The sequence below is a fragment of the Melanaphis sacchari genome, unplaced genomic scaffold (assembly GCF_002803265.2).
Source record: "Melanaphis sacchari strain LSU unplaced genomic scaffold, SCAv2.0 Contig597_pilon_pilon, whole genome shotgun sequence".
NCBI lineage: Eukaryota > Metazoa > Arthropoda > Insecta > Hemiptera > Aphididae > Melanaphis > Melanaphis sacchari.
The window spans coordinates 1-18,515 of NW_020271420.1; the positions used below are offsets into that span (position 1 = coordinate 1).

Consider the following 18,515-nt stretch of genomic DNA (forward strand, 5'->3'; position numbering starts at 1 on the left):
AATAAATGGTCATTTTTTTTTACATTGTAGATTCTAGTTAGAACATGAAGTGGTTACTATGTTCAATATTATAAATTTATAACTCATAATTTATCATATAAATGATCTTATGATCATTCGATCATTTAATTTAATAAATTTATGCATTTTACAATTAAAAAATAAACGAGTAAATTTAAATAACAAACAAGTAGATTCAATACTCAAGAACAAAAAGAATAAAATATAACAATAAACTTGGCGCGCGAGTGCGTGACTATGAAAATATTAGTCAACTAATAAATGTCACGGTAGAATAGACCATAGAGACTTCAAAGTCCACTACGATTATTGTCAATAAAAACATATACACAATAATATTATTCAATAGTACATTCTGTTTCTCGGGATTAAAATGAATATAATAGGTATAACAATAATAAAACCCAATGCTTATCTATAGTAGTTCGCACTGTGGCTATTTATATAAATAACGCCATCTATTGATTTCTCAGAAAATTGTCGAAAGTGTTATCGATTACAAATGGTGTGATTTATTAGTTATAAGTCTCTATGGTTAGATAGTACTTAATTTATTTTATCCATGTTTAAATGGATAAAATGTACAGAGGACTCAGAAGTCCCGTTGGTCGGATAAAGGTTGAGGTATTAATACTATAATTTTATAGGTAGCTGACGATGAAAAGTTGGTAAAGAGAATATCCACTCTCCGACTTGAAAAGTGAAAACATCTCAACATTCAACGATCGAACCCAGCGAAGTAGTAACGGTCAGAACGAAGCGACGATCGACGACAAGGACGCCATTTAGTTGATACTTGATACACGCGGTTTTCACCGTCCTTTGCCACCGGTCACGCAGTGTCCTCGCAATTGCGACAGCGATTGAGAAGTGTTACGAATACTTCTGCAAGCTTAGTTGTAAAACCGCCTTTACCATTATCAACAACGCCAACTGTTTCCGATGTGCCATCATACTATCATAGCCGTTCATGTCCAAGCGTAAGCTTTTACAGCGTGTTGCAGTGATTTCTACGGGACCAGTGATAGTTAAGCCACCTTCGCCGAAAGTTACTGAAATGCTTTCGTGGCCGACTGGCCCTAGACTTTTGAGCCACGTTGCACGTTGCCCCTAAGCTTTTACAGCCAGTTGGCGCCACTACTTTAAGGCCAGTAGTTGAAATGTCTTCACGGATTAATGCCCCGCTGCATTTTCATCGACTGATGCCGTTGCGACTTAACTCTCGTTAACGAGATCAGTTAACGATTCACATTCGTGGATTGTCGCCGCTATATCTCCGTAGCGGCTATTACCACCGCTTTTTCGCAGTAGGTACGTTGCCACTACTCTTCCGTGGTGGGTTATCGAGTTGCCTCCGTGGCTCCGTGGAATATTGCTACATCACAATTTCATTTCATTTCATTGCACGTTAACATTATAGATTGCTGCACAATATTTATATTTTATACTGTTGTAGTTATTATTGAATGACATTGTATTATTTTTTATTAAATAGTCTGTTTCAAACGTTCAATAATTATTAACACAATAAAACAATTATTGTAATTATTATGATATTGTATTTAATAATAATAGTGTCTGTGGTAATAATTTATTTATAACTATTGTTGTGTGTTTTAATTAGTAACATTTATAATAGTTATTATTACCTTATTTCATTAAATTTGTACACATATTAATTATTATTTATTATACTTCATAAATTAAGATTTACACTCTACGTCTTCTGCGTCTTTCATATAATATTATGGACACAGAACATTAGATAATGGTTAGTGATGTACATCAATTGTTATCAATCCCAGTGATAAATAATAATCACCAACTAAGATATCTTAGTTCGTGATAATAATATACATTAACTGATTATCTAATATCTATAATCTATCGACTATCACACTGTGCATACTTACTGTTTAGTATTTAGTTTTTATAGTTTTCTGACTTCTGAATGATGTTTGTTAGGTACCTAACTTTAGAAATATTCTCTATTAAAATTTTGAAGTGAAACTTGAGACTATTAAGTATAAATTATTAGGTATTAATATTTATTATTATTAGCATGTACCATGCACTACCTATGTAATTAGTTACTTAGTACCTAGATATGTAAATTTAAACTGTTAGATATACAGACTTAAAAATTTTATAGCCTGTAGGTTACTTATTATAAATGCTTACCTATTTTATTAGGTACCCTATTGAAGTCTGACATTTATTAAACAGTAAGTTATTATAAACCTAATTTGTTGTTATTACTTTTATCTTTAATTGATATGAATTTTTGTAAATTTAGTTATTGTATATTAGATTATATTTTAATATTGAATTGGTAGATAACCAATAAATAATAATTAAATTTTCAATGCCTAAGTATTTCAAAGTTCCATTAAACTATGAACAATGATACCTAACTCAAATTAATAATATTAATGCTCAATTATCTATTTAATATTTATTACTAAATAAATTTTATAAAAGATAATTATAATCTACCTACTTAATAATTATTTCAGTTATTTGTAAATCATTAAAGTTCATTAATTTTCTTGTATCTATAAATGTACAAAGATACTTCCCCCCTTCAATAATATCTGTGATTATATTATGTATATTATGTTACCAGAAAAGATGATAATCAGTTAATAACTAATAAATGATGACAATGCCTGATTTAGCAAGGATTTTTCATGAATAATTAGTAATTGACGTTAATTTCTAAAATAATATTATAATATTATGTAAATTAATAATTAATAATTATTTGTTATTACCTATTATAGCAGGTTAAACTACTATGGCACTTAAAGTTACATGATTTTGTAAAGAAACGATAAGCACATCTATTAGTTATACATTGTGTTTTACTGTTGCATCTCATAAAACCTTGTAATCCAGAAATGCTGTTAAAGGCAACTGATTGATAAAAATAACGTCATACTTATATATGAATGTACCTATAATCCTATAATCTTTTGTACACTTCTTTTTTCCGGCCGTGTATAGCCTTATTTTAGAATGCTTTATTTCTTCAATTTGTTCATAATATTTGTTATGATTGGAAAAAATGTTATTGTCATTACGTTTTTTTTTCAATTAATTATGAAATTGTGTTGTCAAATTTTAATTGCATTTCATTTTAATCATTAAAATCCATTTTTGAAAATATTAAATAAACACTGCACAAACAGCACTGTCTCTAGTCTCTACCACTATTTTCATAGACTGTTACGATATGATACAATACACAGTGTTCGTTATACAATAATCTATTATTATGAACAATAAAAATAAATATTGAGAAATCAATAACACAAAACTGAGTTGAGATTATCTATAGACTGTTCAATCAGCAGTGTCAATTTACAACATTGTCTAAAATAATATGGAAATGTAGTTACAACTACTAAATACAATTTTTTTATATTTACTTCTATAAAATACTATTACCATTAACTTTATAATAATATAATATACTAAAAAATAAATAATGTATTTAATAGATGATATTACCACAGGAACAAAATAAAATTTATTTCATGAATTCTGCAATAGGTATAGGTTACTAATATAAAATTTATATTCAAATAGTGTTTAATTTAAATTGTATTTTTTTTTTAACAGTTACCCTTCGATTTGATCTGTGGTTGTGAGTAATTCAAATAAAAAAAAAATTCATACCTACAGTTCACTTCTATCATGTATGAAGTTCACATCCTTTTTGTAGGCTATTGCCGGCCGACAGAAGGTGGTATGTTAGCCAATTGTACGTGCACATTAATTAAAGGTCCTAAAAACATAATTGTTGATACTATGACTCCATGGGATGGTAAGAATTTAATAAATGCTATTGAAAAACATGGTATTGGATGTGATGACATTGATTATGTAGTTAGTACTCATGGTCATTCTGATCATGTAGGTAACAATAACTTATTTTTAAATGCTAAACATCTGGTAGGCCGATGTGTTAGTTACAAACAGATGTACTATGATGACAGTAAATTTTTCAACAGTGATGGTGTATATGAAATTGATGAGAGTCTTAGAATTATCTCAACCCCTGGACATACACTGACTGATGTATCTGTTATCGTTCAAACCGCCAAAGAATTAATTGCAGTTGTAGGTGACTTGTTTGAAAATGAAGATGATGTAATGGATGAATCTATTTGGTTAAATGCTGGTAGTGAAAATCCAGATTCACAGAAAAAATTTAGAAAAGCTATAATGGAACAAGTGGATTGGATTATACCAGGTCATGGTGCCATGTTTTCTACTAAGAAATACAAGTGAATAATTATTATTAAATGTTTAAAATTTTATCAATAATCTTAACTGTTTAATTTATATTAACACCTCTCAGTCCTATTATATTATAATTATTTTATCTGTACAAAATATACTGTAAACAATTGTAAGGAATTATTGACAAATATGATGATATTACAATTATTAGTACTTATTTTTATATGCCTTACAATATTTTTTTTTACAAACAATATTTATGTACCTATGTTGACACTAACTATAGTAGTTATTCATATTTTGTAGAAATATCAACTAATTATGAAAGTATAACTTGTTAATTAAAATTTGTTATGTTGTAATTATTTTATAAGTAATAACAGCAAATCATATTCTAATATGGGTTTATGTTTACACTGTATTACATTTAAAATATATTTATAAAACACTGTACAGTGTACCTATTTTTTATACATGATAAATAATATGATTAAATGTATAGGTTTTTTTATTTTAAAGCATAAATCAATAATTATTAAAATATATTTAAACATTTTAATATTTTTTCTTTGATTCTCCTTTCAAAAGTATGGTAGACTTTTTTAAACACTGTGGACAACACTTAGGATAATTTTTATCAGAATTGAATGGGTGGCATTTTTGATTAGGCAATTTACATGAAGTACATGGCTCACATCTACAAAAAAAGAAAAAGTATTAAAATTTGTGTTAATTCTTCAGAATTTTATATTTTTTGTATGACTTACTTCATAGTTTTTAGGATTGGGATCTTTGAGTTATTTTGCCTAGAGCAAGTTCGTTTTTCACATTTTCCCTCTGGATACCAAATGGAGTCTACTTTGTAAGCTGATTTAGTTTCTTCATCATAACATTTTGTAACTGTAATATTTGTTTAAAAATAATACATCATTGTTATTTATATGCCAACACAATTAAACTTTTTTAAACTGATTTTAATTTACCAAGATAATTATAATTACATGATTTAAATCGCTTAAACTTTACAATTACTCGCCTATAACAATTAACTACACCCTTAACTCTCACTCATCCGTGATTAAATATCTAGGCTTTATACTGGGTAAACATCTAGCCTGGTTTTGTCCTGTTAAAGTCACTTTTATATTAAAACTCAACATAATCTATTATAGTTATTTCATGTAAGATTACAACTTTTATAGATAAATGTACATAAAAATTTTATAAATTTGTGACTAGGTACCTACAAAATAATTTACTCATTTTTGTAATTTTGACAAATTCATAAAAATCTAAACTTAAACATTTATAATAAAAATGGCGACTATATTTTTGACATTTTTAATTGTTGTATAATAATAATTTATGAGGAACTTGTATTAAACGTCCAAACATTTTTACTTATGAACAAAAATTTTATAACAGATATCTATATAAATCTAAAAAAAAAAGTGGAAAATCTCTATGATTATTTATTAATATCAATTAAGGACAAAAAACAAAATAAATTTTGAATAAATATTCTCAATTTTACTTAATTTTTAATTTAATCCTGATTATTTTATAAGGTATTTTGAATTTTTTACTACCCCTCACTTTAGATCCAATTTTCTATCGGAAACTATTTTCAACGTTGAATTCTACAGTATTTTTGCTGCTACAAAACATTATGTTAGAAAACAAAACAAAAAACATCACTGTAAACAAAAAGATTCATCATTTCATAATCTAAAACATTTAATAAACCAATAAACGGTTATTATTTATTGGTATATGATAAATAGGGCTCGGAAGTTGATGCATTTTGCATTTTTTTTTGGAATTTTTTAGACGATGCTCTCCTGGCCACAAATCTGTTTCATAAACATGTGAATCTAAATAACTAATTTTTATTTTGCATTTTTTTGGTGTTTATTACTTTTTAAGTCATTTTTTGAGATTTTTAGGTCATTTCCCCACATTTTTAGTTATTTTTACTGATTTCACACTAGTTCATTTCTTATCGTTTCTTGTTAACCATTATGCCGATAACTTAAACCACAGACATTTATAAAACAAATATTTTTAATTTTTTAATTTTCCTATTTTAAGGACATTTTTGTCATTTTTATGTCATATTTTGAATTTTATAGTAAAATAGAGTAAAATTAATATTAAACTAATATTTGTAATTTTTTAGGACGTTTATTGCCTTTTTTATTGCTTTTAAGGTCATCAACTTCCGAGCCCTAATGATAAATGATAATTACATAACAACTGCAAAAAATCTATTGAGAATAAGATAAGATTACATCCTGTCATTTTGTTTAAGTTTTCAAGAGCTAAAATGATATTAAACATATAATTATAAAGATAACCTACTATTTCCAAAAAATATTAACATTTTTGACTTTTGAAAAAAAATTTTTTATAACCTAATTATTTAAAAAAAATTACTTTAAAGCAAATTTATATCTATGGTTATTTTGATTGTTATTTGGTAAACATTAATAAAATGTATCATTTTAAAATTCTGAATAAAACAATAAATGTATTGATTTTACAATATGTTTTTTTTTATTTGTATAAAATATAAATACACGATAAGTTGTCAATAAAATTTGAGGGTAATTTTGAATAGAAAATTGGATTTAGTTTGTACATCAAAGAGATCAAAATTTATAATTTTCAAGAATTTTTTCCTTATGATTAGGAAAACCAAATAAAACAAAAATTAAGGAAAAAAAAAGTTTTCACACTAAACCCAGATTTTGATTAAATGAATTTTTTTATTTTGCTATAATTTAAAGACGAATAACCATAGAGAAACTTAAAATGTTCACTAAGTATTTACATTATCAATTTGGTATAATTTTTAAATATTTTGACTCTTCTAAGTTATTTATAAACAACAAAAATTCTCTATTTTTTTTTTTAAAATGCTAAAAAAAATTGTAAATAGGTAAAAATATCAACAATTTATAGTTATAATATTTTTTTGTAAGTATTTAAATTAAGAATTTGTTTAAAATTCATAAAAATACAAATTATTTTATTGTTAAAAATACATAAAATGTTTTTTTTTATACTCGCAATTTAAAAATTGAATACAACGTTCTCTATAAGTTAATGTTATATTAAACAATTCAACGAAAAGCCAAATTAATTTTTATGAGCATTTAAATTTTTGTTGTAATTTAAAAATGAATAATCGTAGATACTTAAAATTTTTTTCAAACTGTTTATATTGTCATTTTAATTATGAAATGACATTTTCAAAAAAATTTGACTTATTTTGTGCTATTTATAAGCATAATGTCAAATTTTCAATTGTTTTTATAAATGTTTACAAAAATTATTCACAGAGTTGAAATTCTTGAAAATTTAATACAATATTCCACATAAGTTTTTCTTATATCTAGAAAAAAATATTTAAGTTTAAAGGCATAATATTTTTTTTTTTAACGTATTTTAAATTAGAATTTTGACAAAATTTATAAAACATAAAAAACTGTAAACTGTTTTGTAGTTTAAAATCCATATGTACTTTTCTTTTTATATCTAAGATTTGAAAATTTAGTTTAACATTCATAAAAGACAATTATTTTGTTTTAATTTAAAAACATTATTCGTGGAACTTAAAACTATTTCGTTCATTATTTTATTATGAATTTTGTTACACGTAATGACATTTATGATTTATTTTAAGATAAATTAAATTTTTATAAGTAATATAGTTTAATTTAATTATTGTTTTATTATGTAAACAGATTGTAAATATCTTTTGTAATAAATAAAAAAAAAAATTAATACAGTTAAAATAAACATTATGATAATAATTAAATACTATATTCTCTAAGTAAAAATTATGTATAAAAAAAAAAACAGATCACAAACTATACTCAGTGATATAAATTGACAGACTGTTTCTGCTATGAATCGTTTTTCGTATACAGTGATACATCACTGAATTCAAATTTAACACACAGACATTTAATACACAAGCATACTGCAGCAGAGTGGTATCCACTTGCTTAGCTATTTTCTCGTTGATTTTGTCTTACAATGATTTAAATAAATCAAAAAAACAAAAGTTTACAAAAACTTAAAACATTTTAAGAAGATGAGTTGGTTTATCTTTAAAAGTACCACTTATGTAAAACAATGATATATAAATAGCGTTAGTCGAATACTTGCCAAAAAATAGACCTTATTTTATGCACAAGTACCTCCTATAAATAATAATTAATAAGGCCTTTAATGACAACGTAATATAATAACAGACAACCAAAATAATAATTCGTATGGATTCCTAATAAGATTATTCACTAGTATTAAATAAAATAATTAATTCATCGATTTATACATATGCCGTATTTTTGCTTAGATTATTTGCAAACATCAATAGGTCATAGAGAACACATAAATAAATACTTGGACTGATTTATTAATCAGTAATCATTAATATTATTATAATTAATTCTACCTGTTGAGATTATTAATAAACTATTAAATTAAATTTTTAATTTAAATATGATAGCATTATCATATACATATACACATATTATACATTATTCGAGAAAAGAAAAACTCTAAATCTTAACTAAAATGTTTGACTTGATAGTTATGTGTTTTGTCGTTATGGTATACCTATAAATAAAATAATGAATTAGTTTAATTAGTAATTATATAATCATGTGATGCCTAATGTCAAACGCAAGTATTATAAACAAATGGTATAATAATTATAATACCTCACACATAGGTATTATGATTAAATAATGAAAAATTAAATTTTCCATTTACACTTACTCAGTTTGGATTCTTTGACTTCTTCGTTTCCAAATGCCTTGGCTGGCAGTACGTTCTCCTTATCGCGGTGGATGTCATTTGGAGCCGCTGTGGATAGAGCCCACAACACGGCCACAGACAAGATGATTGTGTACAACGATACCTTCGACATGATCGATTCGTGTGACGTGTGGACGACAAAATAAAACAAAACAGATATTGTTACAAGAAGTATAATATGCGGTTTATGACAAACAATAGAGCGCAATTCGTGAATGCGAAGGACGTAACTAATACGCGTAATTTTAAAATACGGAGACCGAGACCCACGATAACCTCGGCGACTAACCTTTTGGTCTTTGGTTATTGATTGTAAAATACAATTTATTTTACCTACACAGTGTACTGCACGTAGGTATATATTATAGATATAAAATAATATGTATTGACTATACTAAGCATGCGTATAAGTACCTCTACGACTCTACCTATACCCACCTACTGTTCATTTAAATAAAAACATATATTTTGTATAAAGTATAGGAAATGTTTGTATCTCGTTGTCTAAAAAAATAATCGTCGATTGCGTTTAGGGGTACATATAAATTGGCTACAATTCATTTGTAAACATTTACCTTTTTTTACATCTCGTTTGCACACAAAAACACAACTCATTTGCGCACAATTTGCAAACAATAGAAATCTTTTTTCAAAGAAATCTACCCACGTAAAAGGTGTACACGATCTGCGTAGATACCTCCAATTTTTCGAATTGGTCATTAGCAGCCAGCAGGGCTGTGCATTTGATGCGCAAAGAAGTGTTAAATGTACCTATGCATGAATTTTGCAATAAAAAATTTTAAAAACACGCAAATCCATTAAATTCACAGCACTGGTCATTAGTGATGGTAAAATATTATTATACTCTACAACATTTTCCTTCACCCTTTATAAAGCTTAAAACTTACTGTGTAATTATATTCTGGTATCATAGACCGGTGGGTTTAAAAATGCTGTTTGTGTTAATTTATTTATATTTATATTTCATTTCTACGGGTATTTTCTTTTTTTAATTTTTTTTTTTATTTATTGAATTAATTTTTAAATCAGCATCGACTTGAATTTTCATTAATATTTGAAGTTTTAGATTATAAACAAAGCAATAAAGATTAAAGTTTGATCCACACAACTCATGTACTTGGCGAGCACAGTAATCGCAATTACTATAACGTATTATTACTGCTATGTGACAACTGATGAGAAACCACGATTGAAAATAAACGTTATACTTTAAGATACTCTGTACACCTAAAACTGTACCTGCAAATAAGTTTCCATTGTTCACAATTTTGTGCATAAACGAGTTGTTGCAAATTTATAAAATCTACATACCAATGTATGTGCACAAACGAGTCTCGACTATATAAATGATGTATTAAATAAATACCTACTCTACTTATCTATCCACCTAGCCTACCAATTATTTTGGAAGCTATAAAAAACACAAGCCTAAAACCTATGTAACGATTAAATCTATGTATTTGTTTTTGAGTGGACGAGTTTGTTGATATGCGAATGCGATTGTTCAAAGAATAAGATTTATGATCTTTACTACGGGGGACCCCATCGTTCTTAAGCGGCGTGTTATGGACCGAGACGAAAACAAATTGTTGTTTTTTTCATAAGGCAGACGGCGCCTGGTTGGAATAATTAAATTCGCACAAGGCTGCTAATGCTATTTATTTATTTTTTTTTTGTTCCTGGTCATTAAAATCTATGACAGTGGTAAGTTAACTTCTTTCGATTCATTTAATTTTAATTTTAATTCTTTTCGTCATCTTATATAAGATTTTGGGTTATTTATTTGCGGTAGCCGCACATGTGGACATTTGTGTTACGCGAATGATTAATTCGCCAGATATTCATATGCGTCATTATATAATTTCTTAAAATATTTCCATAACCTATATAGTATATATTTACTTATTTTTAATTTAAAGACGTTACGATGATTTAATTTTTAATGCATAATATTATGATGTTATAACCTTATCTTATATTTTACTTTACTAACTACCTATAATTATATAATTATATAATGAGTGAAGCAAAATAAAGGTAAGTACCTACCTATATCCGCAATAAATGCATTGAACAATTCGTTTATTGATACTGTATTGAATCGTCATTCTTTAGCTTTAAAAAAAATGTTGTAATATTAAGTTTGGAAATTAGTAAATGGCCTTTGATCTTAATCGATTTAACTGCACCAGACTGTCAAAAAAAAAAAATATATATATAGGTTAACGGTAAAAGAACGTGCATATGATGCGAGAAATATTAAATATATCTACAGGATGATTTAAAATAAAATTTCTTAAAAAAAAAAATTGAATAAAAAATAATTGTCCTACTTAGTCCAATACTTAAAATATTTGTATTTCTTAAATGTGTATATTATGAATTTCAGTAGAATAGGATAATATTATTTATAAAATATATTCGAAATAAATTTAATCTGATACTTGTTTGCCATAATAGTGATTATTATTAAATAAATGTATAGTGATTGTTTTGTAAAACATAAACTTTAATTTATTTAGGACCATATAAAATAAAATAAATAATTAAAATTCAATATAATACAATATGTATATAAAGTATGCTAATGTTAAAAAAAAATGGCATTCTGTAACATTTGAACCTCTATAAAACGATTCATGAAATAAACTTATTCCCTGTATGGCTGTTAAATTATACCTAAGTAAAATACATTTAAATTTATATAATAGAATTATACAAATTAATTTAAATGCCTTATTGGATAAAAATAAAATACAATAATATATACCACCTATTTTTGGAATAATAAAAAATTAATCCTCAAATTTAATGTTTATTTTTTTTAGTAGGCGACATTCGAAACACTGTGTATACATGTTTAATACACTCCCTTCTGCTAAAACTCGCAGATGTTTTAATAATTTTGTAAGAACTAATTTAACACAAAATAAATCCACACTTCAGACATTCGGGCATATATCGTTCGATGTTCAAAATAGTCGTTGATGAATCTACACGTGATGTTGATAAAATTATTTTTTAGTTATTTAAATTAATTTTGCCATTATGTTTACTTCGTGTTTTTTGTGTGTGTTCATAACTTATTTAGCTGTATCCCAGGGTTTTTATCACTCTAATAATGATTTGAAATCAGAGGTAAAATGTAGACAAATTTTATTTTAATAGTATTTTAAATATAGATAAAAATATGTAATTTTCTTGTATCTATATACCTAATACATATAATAAGGTAAAAAGTATATATTTATCTGATAATATTAATTTATATTTTTACTTAATTATTTTAAATAAAAAAATGATAGACATAATATTTAATTTAATAAGTAAATATATACTAAACACATATTAAATTAATTTTACATTTGTCATTTAAACTTACGGAAGAAATACTTATCAAAATATAATTTATAGCGATAGGTATATCAAGTGTATTTCTTTAAATGTGAACAAATATCCTAATATATTAGATAGGTACTATATTATAATATTTATTTTTTATGAGTTTACATAGTAATTTCAACAATACAAAAGTATACTAGTATACTATAATTCATAGGTATGTCTGGATTTTTCGTATTTGTTATTTATTCTTTATCAAATTGTCTATTATATAGGTAAATAAGAACATTTTAATTATTTTTCGAATTATAATTTTGTAAAACATAAATTTAAATACAAATGAGTAGTTATTATTTCAATGTAAAACTTAATCTAATAAAGTATACATTTAAATATTTAATGGACATTTAAATTAAAATAATAAACTATGAATAAATATCTAGCATTAATAGTTAATTTTTAACTATAATTATTATTAAATATTTATATATACATAATAAAATTATACGAAGAAGAAACATTCAAGTTTATTAAGTCAACCTAGATTAAATAGTACTACTTAACCTTACCTACTTAACCTAATGGATAACCATATAAATTATTATGAATAAATAATTAAGATTATTAATAAAATGTAATATCTTATTTATTTTTAATATTTTTTTTTCGTAAAAAATTATGTGGCAATATTTTTTCAGAATGGTTCAGTGTTAACAAAAATTACAAATGATATTGGCTCATTAACGATCTACAATACAAAAATTTTCGACAAAGAAAAAGTAAGTAAAAACACGTTAATAAATACCATTCAAATATTTTTCATTATAAAGTTGTGATTTTGTGTTATCACGTGTATTCACTAAGAAAACAGATACGTTAAGGACTTATAGTAGCATAATTCCTGTTTTTAATAGAGGGGTACAAAAGCTCTGACCAGTCCAAAAAGATATTTAAAAAAAATATTTGCTTCGCTTACAAATAAGAGGCTATCTTATAATTTAATTAAATTTATTATTTCTACTTTATATATTTTATGATTTGATATTTTTTTGTTAAAATTTTACTATAAAACCACTTTTATTAATATATAATAATATAATTTATAAATATAAAGTAACTAATATTTTATAAAAACAATATTGCACATGCAATAAAATGTTAATTTTTTTCCATACAACACACATAGATACGTACTAATTTACATACACGTCCCCATCTGTTAATACATTAATACGAATATAGGTATTCTATTATTATAAATATTAATGCTCCATTTGTCAAGGCGACAATAATTTCCCTTTTCCAGTAAACAATATAATATGTACTAGTCTATCAGCCTACTTTTAAAATCAATTAGCGACAAATTCTCACCTTACCACATTATCTATAAAATGACACCTCTGAAGGGGCTTTGCCTACACACTTTTCATTTTTAATACTATTTCTGTTGCATTTTATAGCTTGTAGTATGTATAGTTCTGTATTAAATCTTCCCCGCGTAAAACCATTAATTCACGTCTATACATAGATATAAAAATTATATTTTAAATTTTTGAAAAAACAAATTTGTTAGTTTGTAATCAAGTTTTATTTTTAAATTATAGATAAATTAGTTAGTATTATAATATTTCAAAAAAAGCAATTGTTATGATTTCAGAAAATATTTGCGTATAAAAATGAAGTGACCAAAGAATGTATTTTAAAACTAGTTGATGATCAAGAAAACATTTTAAATTTTAATGATAAATATGACCAAAATATAGAATTAACTGAAGATGAGGTAAAATAGATATTTTTATTAAACAATAAAACAAATATTAAGGGTTGGACTCTATTTAACGTAATATTTTATTATTTTTGTTTTAATATAGATGGTTGAAATAATTGGCGAAAATTTAATAAAGTTTTGCAAAGATAAAACCATTATTTTGAATAACTTTGGCATTAAACGTATTAGTAGATCAAAACGTGCAATAGATAAGAAACGATATCAAGGTCAAACTCAAACTCAATTTGTTAGTTTTGGTTCAAAAAATTCAAACCAAGAAACGAAAAATGGATTAGCCGAAGCTTTGTCACAGCCTGATTTATCAAGGGCAACAGTGAGTAAGTGTCTAATATATTTTCTATTTAAAATTTAGAACCCTTATGCCAAAATATAAAACATAGACGATAAAAGCAATTAATTCATTTAAACTATTTTTAAATCAATTTTAAAACTACAAACATTCATTTTATAAATTAATTTCATACCGTTGTAAATACTAGATTGGTAATAATTAGAAATAATACCTTTGATTAACTATTATAGTGTGTAAGGTACGTATTTGGTATTATAGCGTATAGGTACTACTTAAACAGTAAATACTGATTAATTCTCACAAAAAATTCAATATAATTCTTGGTAGGCATTTAATTACTGACTAACAACTTCTTAGGTATCTAATTTGTTACCAATTACTAATATACCTATAGTATATACCAGCAGTGACAGATATGAATAGGTTCGCAGGCCACATGAATAAATACTATTATACTAAGAGTCTAAATGTTTATAGATGCATTTCATATAATTTAATAATTTTTTATAAATGTATAACTAAAAATTAAAATTTATAATAACAATAATCATAAGAAAATTTTGATTTTATAAATAAGACACGACCCGCATTTGACAATGACAAGAGTCACATGTGGCTGCCAAGTCGCAAGTTGGCCACCCCAGGTATACCACTAATGCAACATAGTAACTAGGTATTATACTTCTCGAAGCATAAAATATCAACAATAACCAATATCTAATGTATACATTCGTAAATACATGATAATTATACACGTAAATATAATTATTAAATAAACAATTTCATTAGTACGACACATAATTCCTTTATATTAAAAATTTTAATTTAAATCTAATTTTATTTAACTTAGTACATTATGCAAAAGTCGTAGCTACTAAAAATAATCTTGATTAAAAGAGTTGAAAAATTAAATTCTAAAAAAAATATACAAAAACTATAAAAAAATTATAAAAAAAAACTATAAAATATAAAATACATTTTAAATTAAAAATATTATATTCAATTAAACATTTATGAGAAAATCTTAATTTAAAATATTATAGATAATCCAAAATCCAAAAAGTTTGAATATAAATCAAAATAGTGTATTAAATTAATGTAATTTTAAGTACCTACCTATTTACTCGAAGTAAGTAGTAGGTAAATTACTTTAATAATAGCATTTTTTTTTTTTTACGATTAGTGAAATTGATACAACATACACGTAAATTTTACAGTTATTGAGAAATATCTATCATGGATAATAAAATTTTTAATTTTAGATTAAAGATTCTTAACGTAAAGTGTCTAGTGGCTGATTGATAAATTACATACGGGTTGGTGGCGGAACAATTATAGACAAGTACCAAAATTTATTAATATCTATAATACTTCAGTAAAAATTTTTTACATTGCTGAACTCTTGATGACAATTTCCAAAAGATTGAATTGTATTCTCAAAATTTCTTTTATGTCGAATACTAAATTATTAAACTAGTGTTTTAAAATATGGAGCTAGAATACGTGTAAATTGTAAAATGCAGCTAGGCAAAGATTACTAGTATGAGTAATAATCGTTTTTACTCGTTTAAAATCTCCATTCATAACCTAACCTAATCTAGCAACAATACAATCATATTATATCTTTGATTAATTAAATATTAATAATGTTAATGATAACAAAACACTAAGTTTAAATTAACGATAACAATTTTCGTATCAACCATCTTGTAGTGGCTACTATACTTGCGTAGCCACGCGTACCTATGTAATAAATTGGGAAATACCTATACTTCTTTCTAAGCAATTTTAACTTTATAATTAAGAAAAAACACTATTTAATTTTCAAGAAATGTTGCGGTGAAAGTTAAACCCACAAACAATATAGGATAATATACCGTTAAACTTCGATAGTAAATACATATAAGATAGGAAAAAACTATTAAAACATAAATAAACATATAAAATATTTACATAATTGTTCATGAATAAAAAACTATTTTTAGGTGGTTTAAATGGAATGGGACAAGCTCAGAGTCAGTCAAGTTTTGGTGAATGTGATGAATGTTATGAAAAAGATTATCAAACACATTCAACACATGACGTCAATTCTCAATCAGGATATTTTCCATCACTTCGACCTTCAAGTTCTATTTCTCAAAATCAAAATTCAAGACCGTATAGCGAATCAAATTCAAATAAGCAATCACCAAGCTTACAAAATGAAAAAAATCAAAGAGGGCATTCTATCAATGATCAATATCCAGATACGTATTCAGGTTCAGGAATAAATAATAAATTACCAGATAGTAAATTTCATGATATCGGGCAATCTCTTAATAGTCAATATCCAGGATCAATAACTAACTATAAAGTACCAGATAAACAGAACCAAGGTTATGTCATTAATGATCAGTATCCAAGATCTGAAATAAATAATCAAGATTACGGATATGGTACTACTCCGTCTGTCAATAATCGATATACAGATTCAGGGACAAACATTCAATTACCAGAAAATCAAGATCATAGATATGGCATTGAATCGTCTCTCCGTGGTCAATATCCGGGTAAAATTCAAGATTCAAAATCAAATATTAATACAGAATTGAGTAAAATAGACTCGGGACATGTATATAATTCTGTAAATGAACAAATTCCAAATTTAGCTAATACTAATACACCAGAATACAAAGAAACTGTAAATAATAATTTAGTTCACTCAAACCCACATTCCATTAATTCTATTCCATTAAATCCCAATAGTTGGGACTATCCTAATAAAATATATCCAGATGGGTCTAGGTTTCCTAATATTCCTTCAGAATTGGGTCAAGGAATACTAACTCCACATAACACACCTAATTATGATTCGACACATCCTAGTTACAATTGGCAAGTTCCAGTAACAACTTCAAGAGAACATCAAATTAAACCATCAAATTACCCATCTAGTCTTATACCTAACTATCAACATTCAATGCCAGACATCTTAGATCAATTAGCACTAAGTAAGCCTATTTCAAGTGATACAAATTCACAAATTAAGCAAAGGATTTTAAATGAAGCTGGTGGAAATATACAAAATGGATATCCATTATCTTCAAATATACCTGGAGATCAAGATTATACCCAACTAAATTTACCTTCCTTATGTAATTTTTTATATCAGACATGTCTTAATGCATTGTTAAATAATAAAAGACTAAATGAATTTCAAATAGCTAGTTCGCAAAATAACATAAGAAATCAAAACACAGGAAAACAAATTGGTAGTACACAAGTACCTATCATGCAACATCCGGGTCTCCCTTTATATGGAGAAGGAATTAATCAAAATCAAAAACGACCTAATTCTGGCCAACTTCATTATACAACTGGGTCGGATGGATCTGGTATTCAACATCCTAGTTATACTCAAACTAGTGAAAATATAAATAGACTTCAATCTAGTTATGACTTACCTCAAGGTACATTAGGATCTAGAGGATCTGGTTTTCAGCAACCTGGATACGCTCCATCGGGTGGAAATGTTAACCAAATGCAATCTAATTATGGTCAGCCTCAAGATACATTAGGATCTGGAGTATCTGATTTTCAGCAAACTGGATACGCTCCAATGGGTGGAAATGTTAACCAAATGCAACCTAATTATGATATGCATCAAGGTACATTAGGATCTGGAGGATTTGGTTTTCAGCGACCTGGATACGCTTCATCAAGTGGAAATGTTAACCAAATGCAACCTAATTATGGTAAACCTCAAGGTACATTAGGATCTGAAGGATCTAGTTTTCAGCAACCTGGATATTCTCCATCAGGTGGAAATGCTAACCAAATGCAACCCAATTATGGTAAACCTCAAGGTACATTAGGATCTGAAGGATCTGGTTTTCAGCAACCTGGATACGCTTCATCAAGTGGAAATGTTAACCAAATGCAACCTAATTATGGTAAACCTCAAGGTACATTAGGATCTGAAGGATCTGGTTT

General features: G+C 26.0%; 3 protein-coding genes across 4 annotated transcripts; 2 read left to right on the forward strand and 1 right to left on the reverse strand.

Moving 5' to 3' along the window:
• Window positions 1–1,952: 1,952 nt before the first annotated feature.
• On the forward strand, window positions 1,953–4,539 carry LOC112600009 (metallo-beta-lactamase domain-containing protein 1). Of its 2 annotated transcripts, none has more exons than XM_025347138.1 (2): window positions 1,953–2,059; window positions 3,646–4,539. In XM_025347138.1, exon 2 carries the CDS (start codon window positions 3,721–3,723, stop codon window positions 4,315–4,317), a length of 597 nt encoding a protein of 198 aa, XP_025202923.1. In that variant the 5' UTR covers window positions 1,953–2,059; window positions 3,646–3,720; the 3' UTR covers window positions 4,318–4,539. The 2 variants fall into 2 exon arrangements, with proteins under 2 accessions (XP_025202923.1, XP_025202922.1); XM_025347137.1 differs by lacking the exon at window positions 1,953–2,059 and adding an exon at window positions 2,067–2,246.
• Window positions 4,540–4,764: 225 nt separating this feature from the next.
• Window positions 4,765–9,382, reverse strand: LOC112600008. The gene is made up of 3 exons (XM_025347136.1): window positions 9,061–9,382; window positions 5,037–5,169; window positions 4,765–4,966 (listed from the first exon to the last, which is right to left on the reverse strand). Exons 1-3 carry the CDS (start codon window positions 9,209–9,211, stop codon window positions 4,825–4,827), a joined length of 426 nt encoding a protein of 141 aa, XP_025202921.1. The 5' UTR covers window positions 9,212–9,382; the 3' UTR covers window positions 4,765–4,824.
• A 2,695-nt stretch (window positions 9,383–12,077) lies between these two features.
• On the forward strand, window positions 12,078–18,510 carry LOC112600011 (the record flags this gene model as incomplete). Its single annotated transcript, XM_025347139.1, has 5 exons — window positions 12,078–12,258; window positions 13,161–13,241; window positions 14,120–14,242; window positions 14,334–14,568; window positions 16,529–18,510. Coding segments are annotated over exons 1-5 (2,511 nt in total), but the record flags the coding sequence as incomplete, so codon positions are not given.
• Window positions 18,511–18,515: the final 5 nt, after the last annotated feature.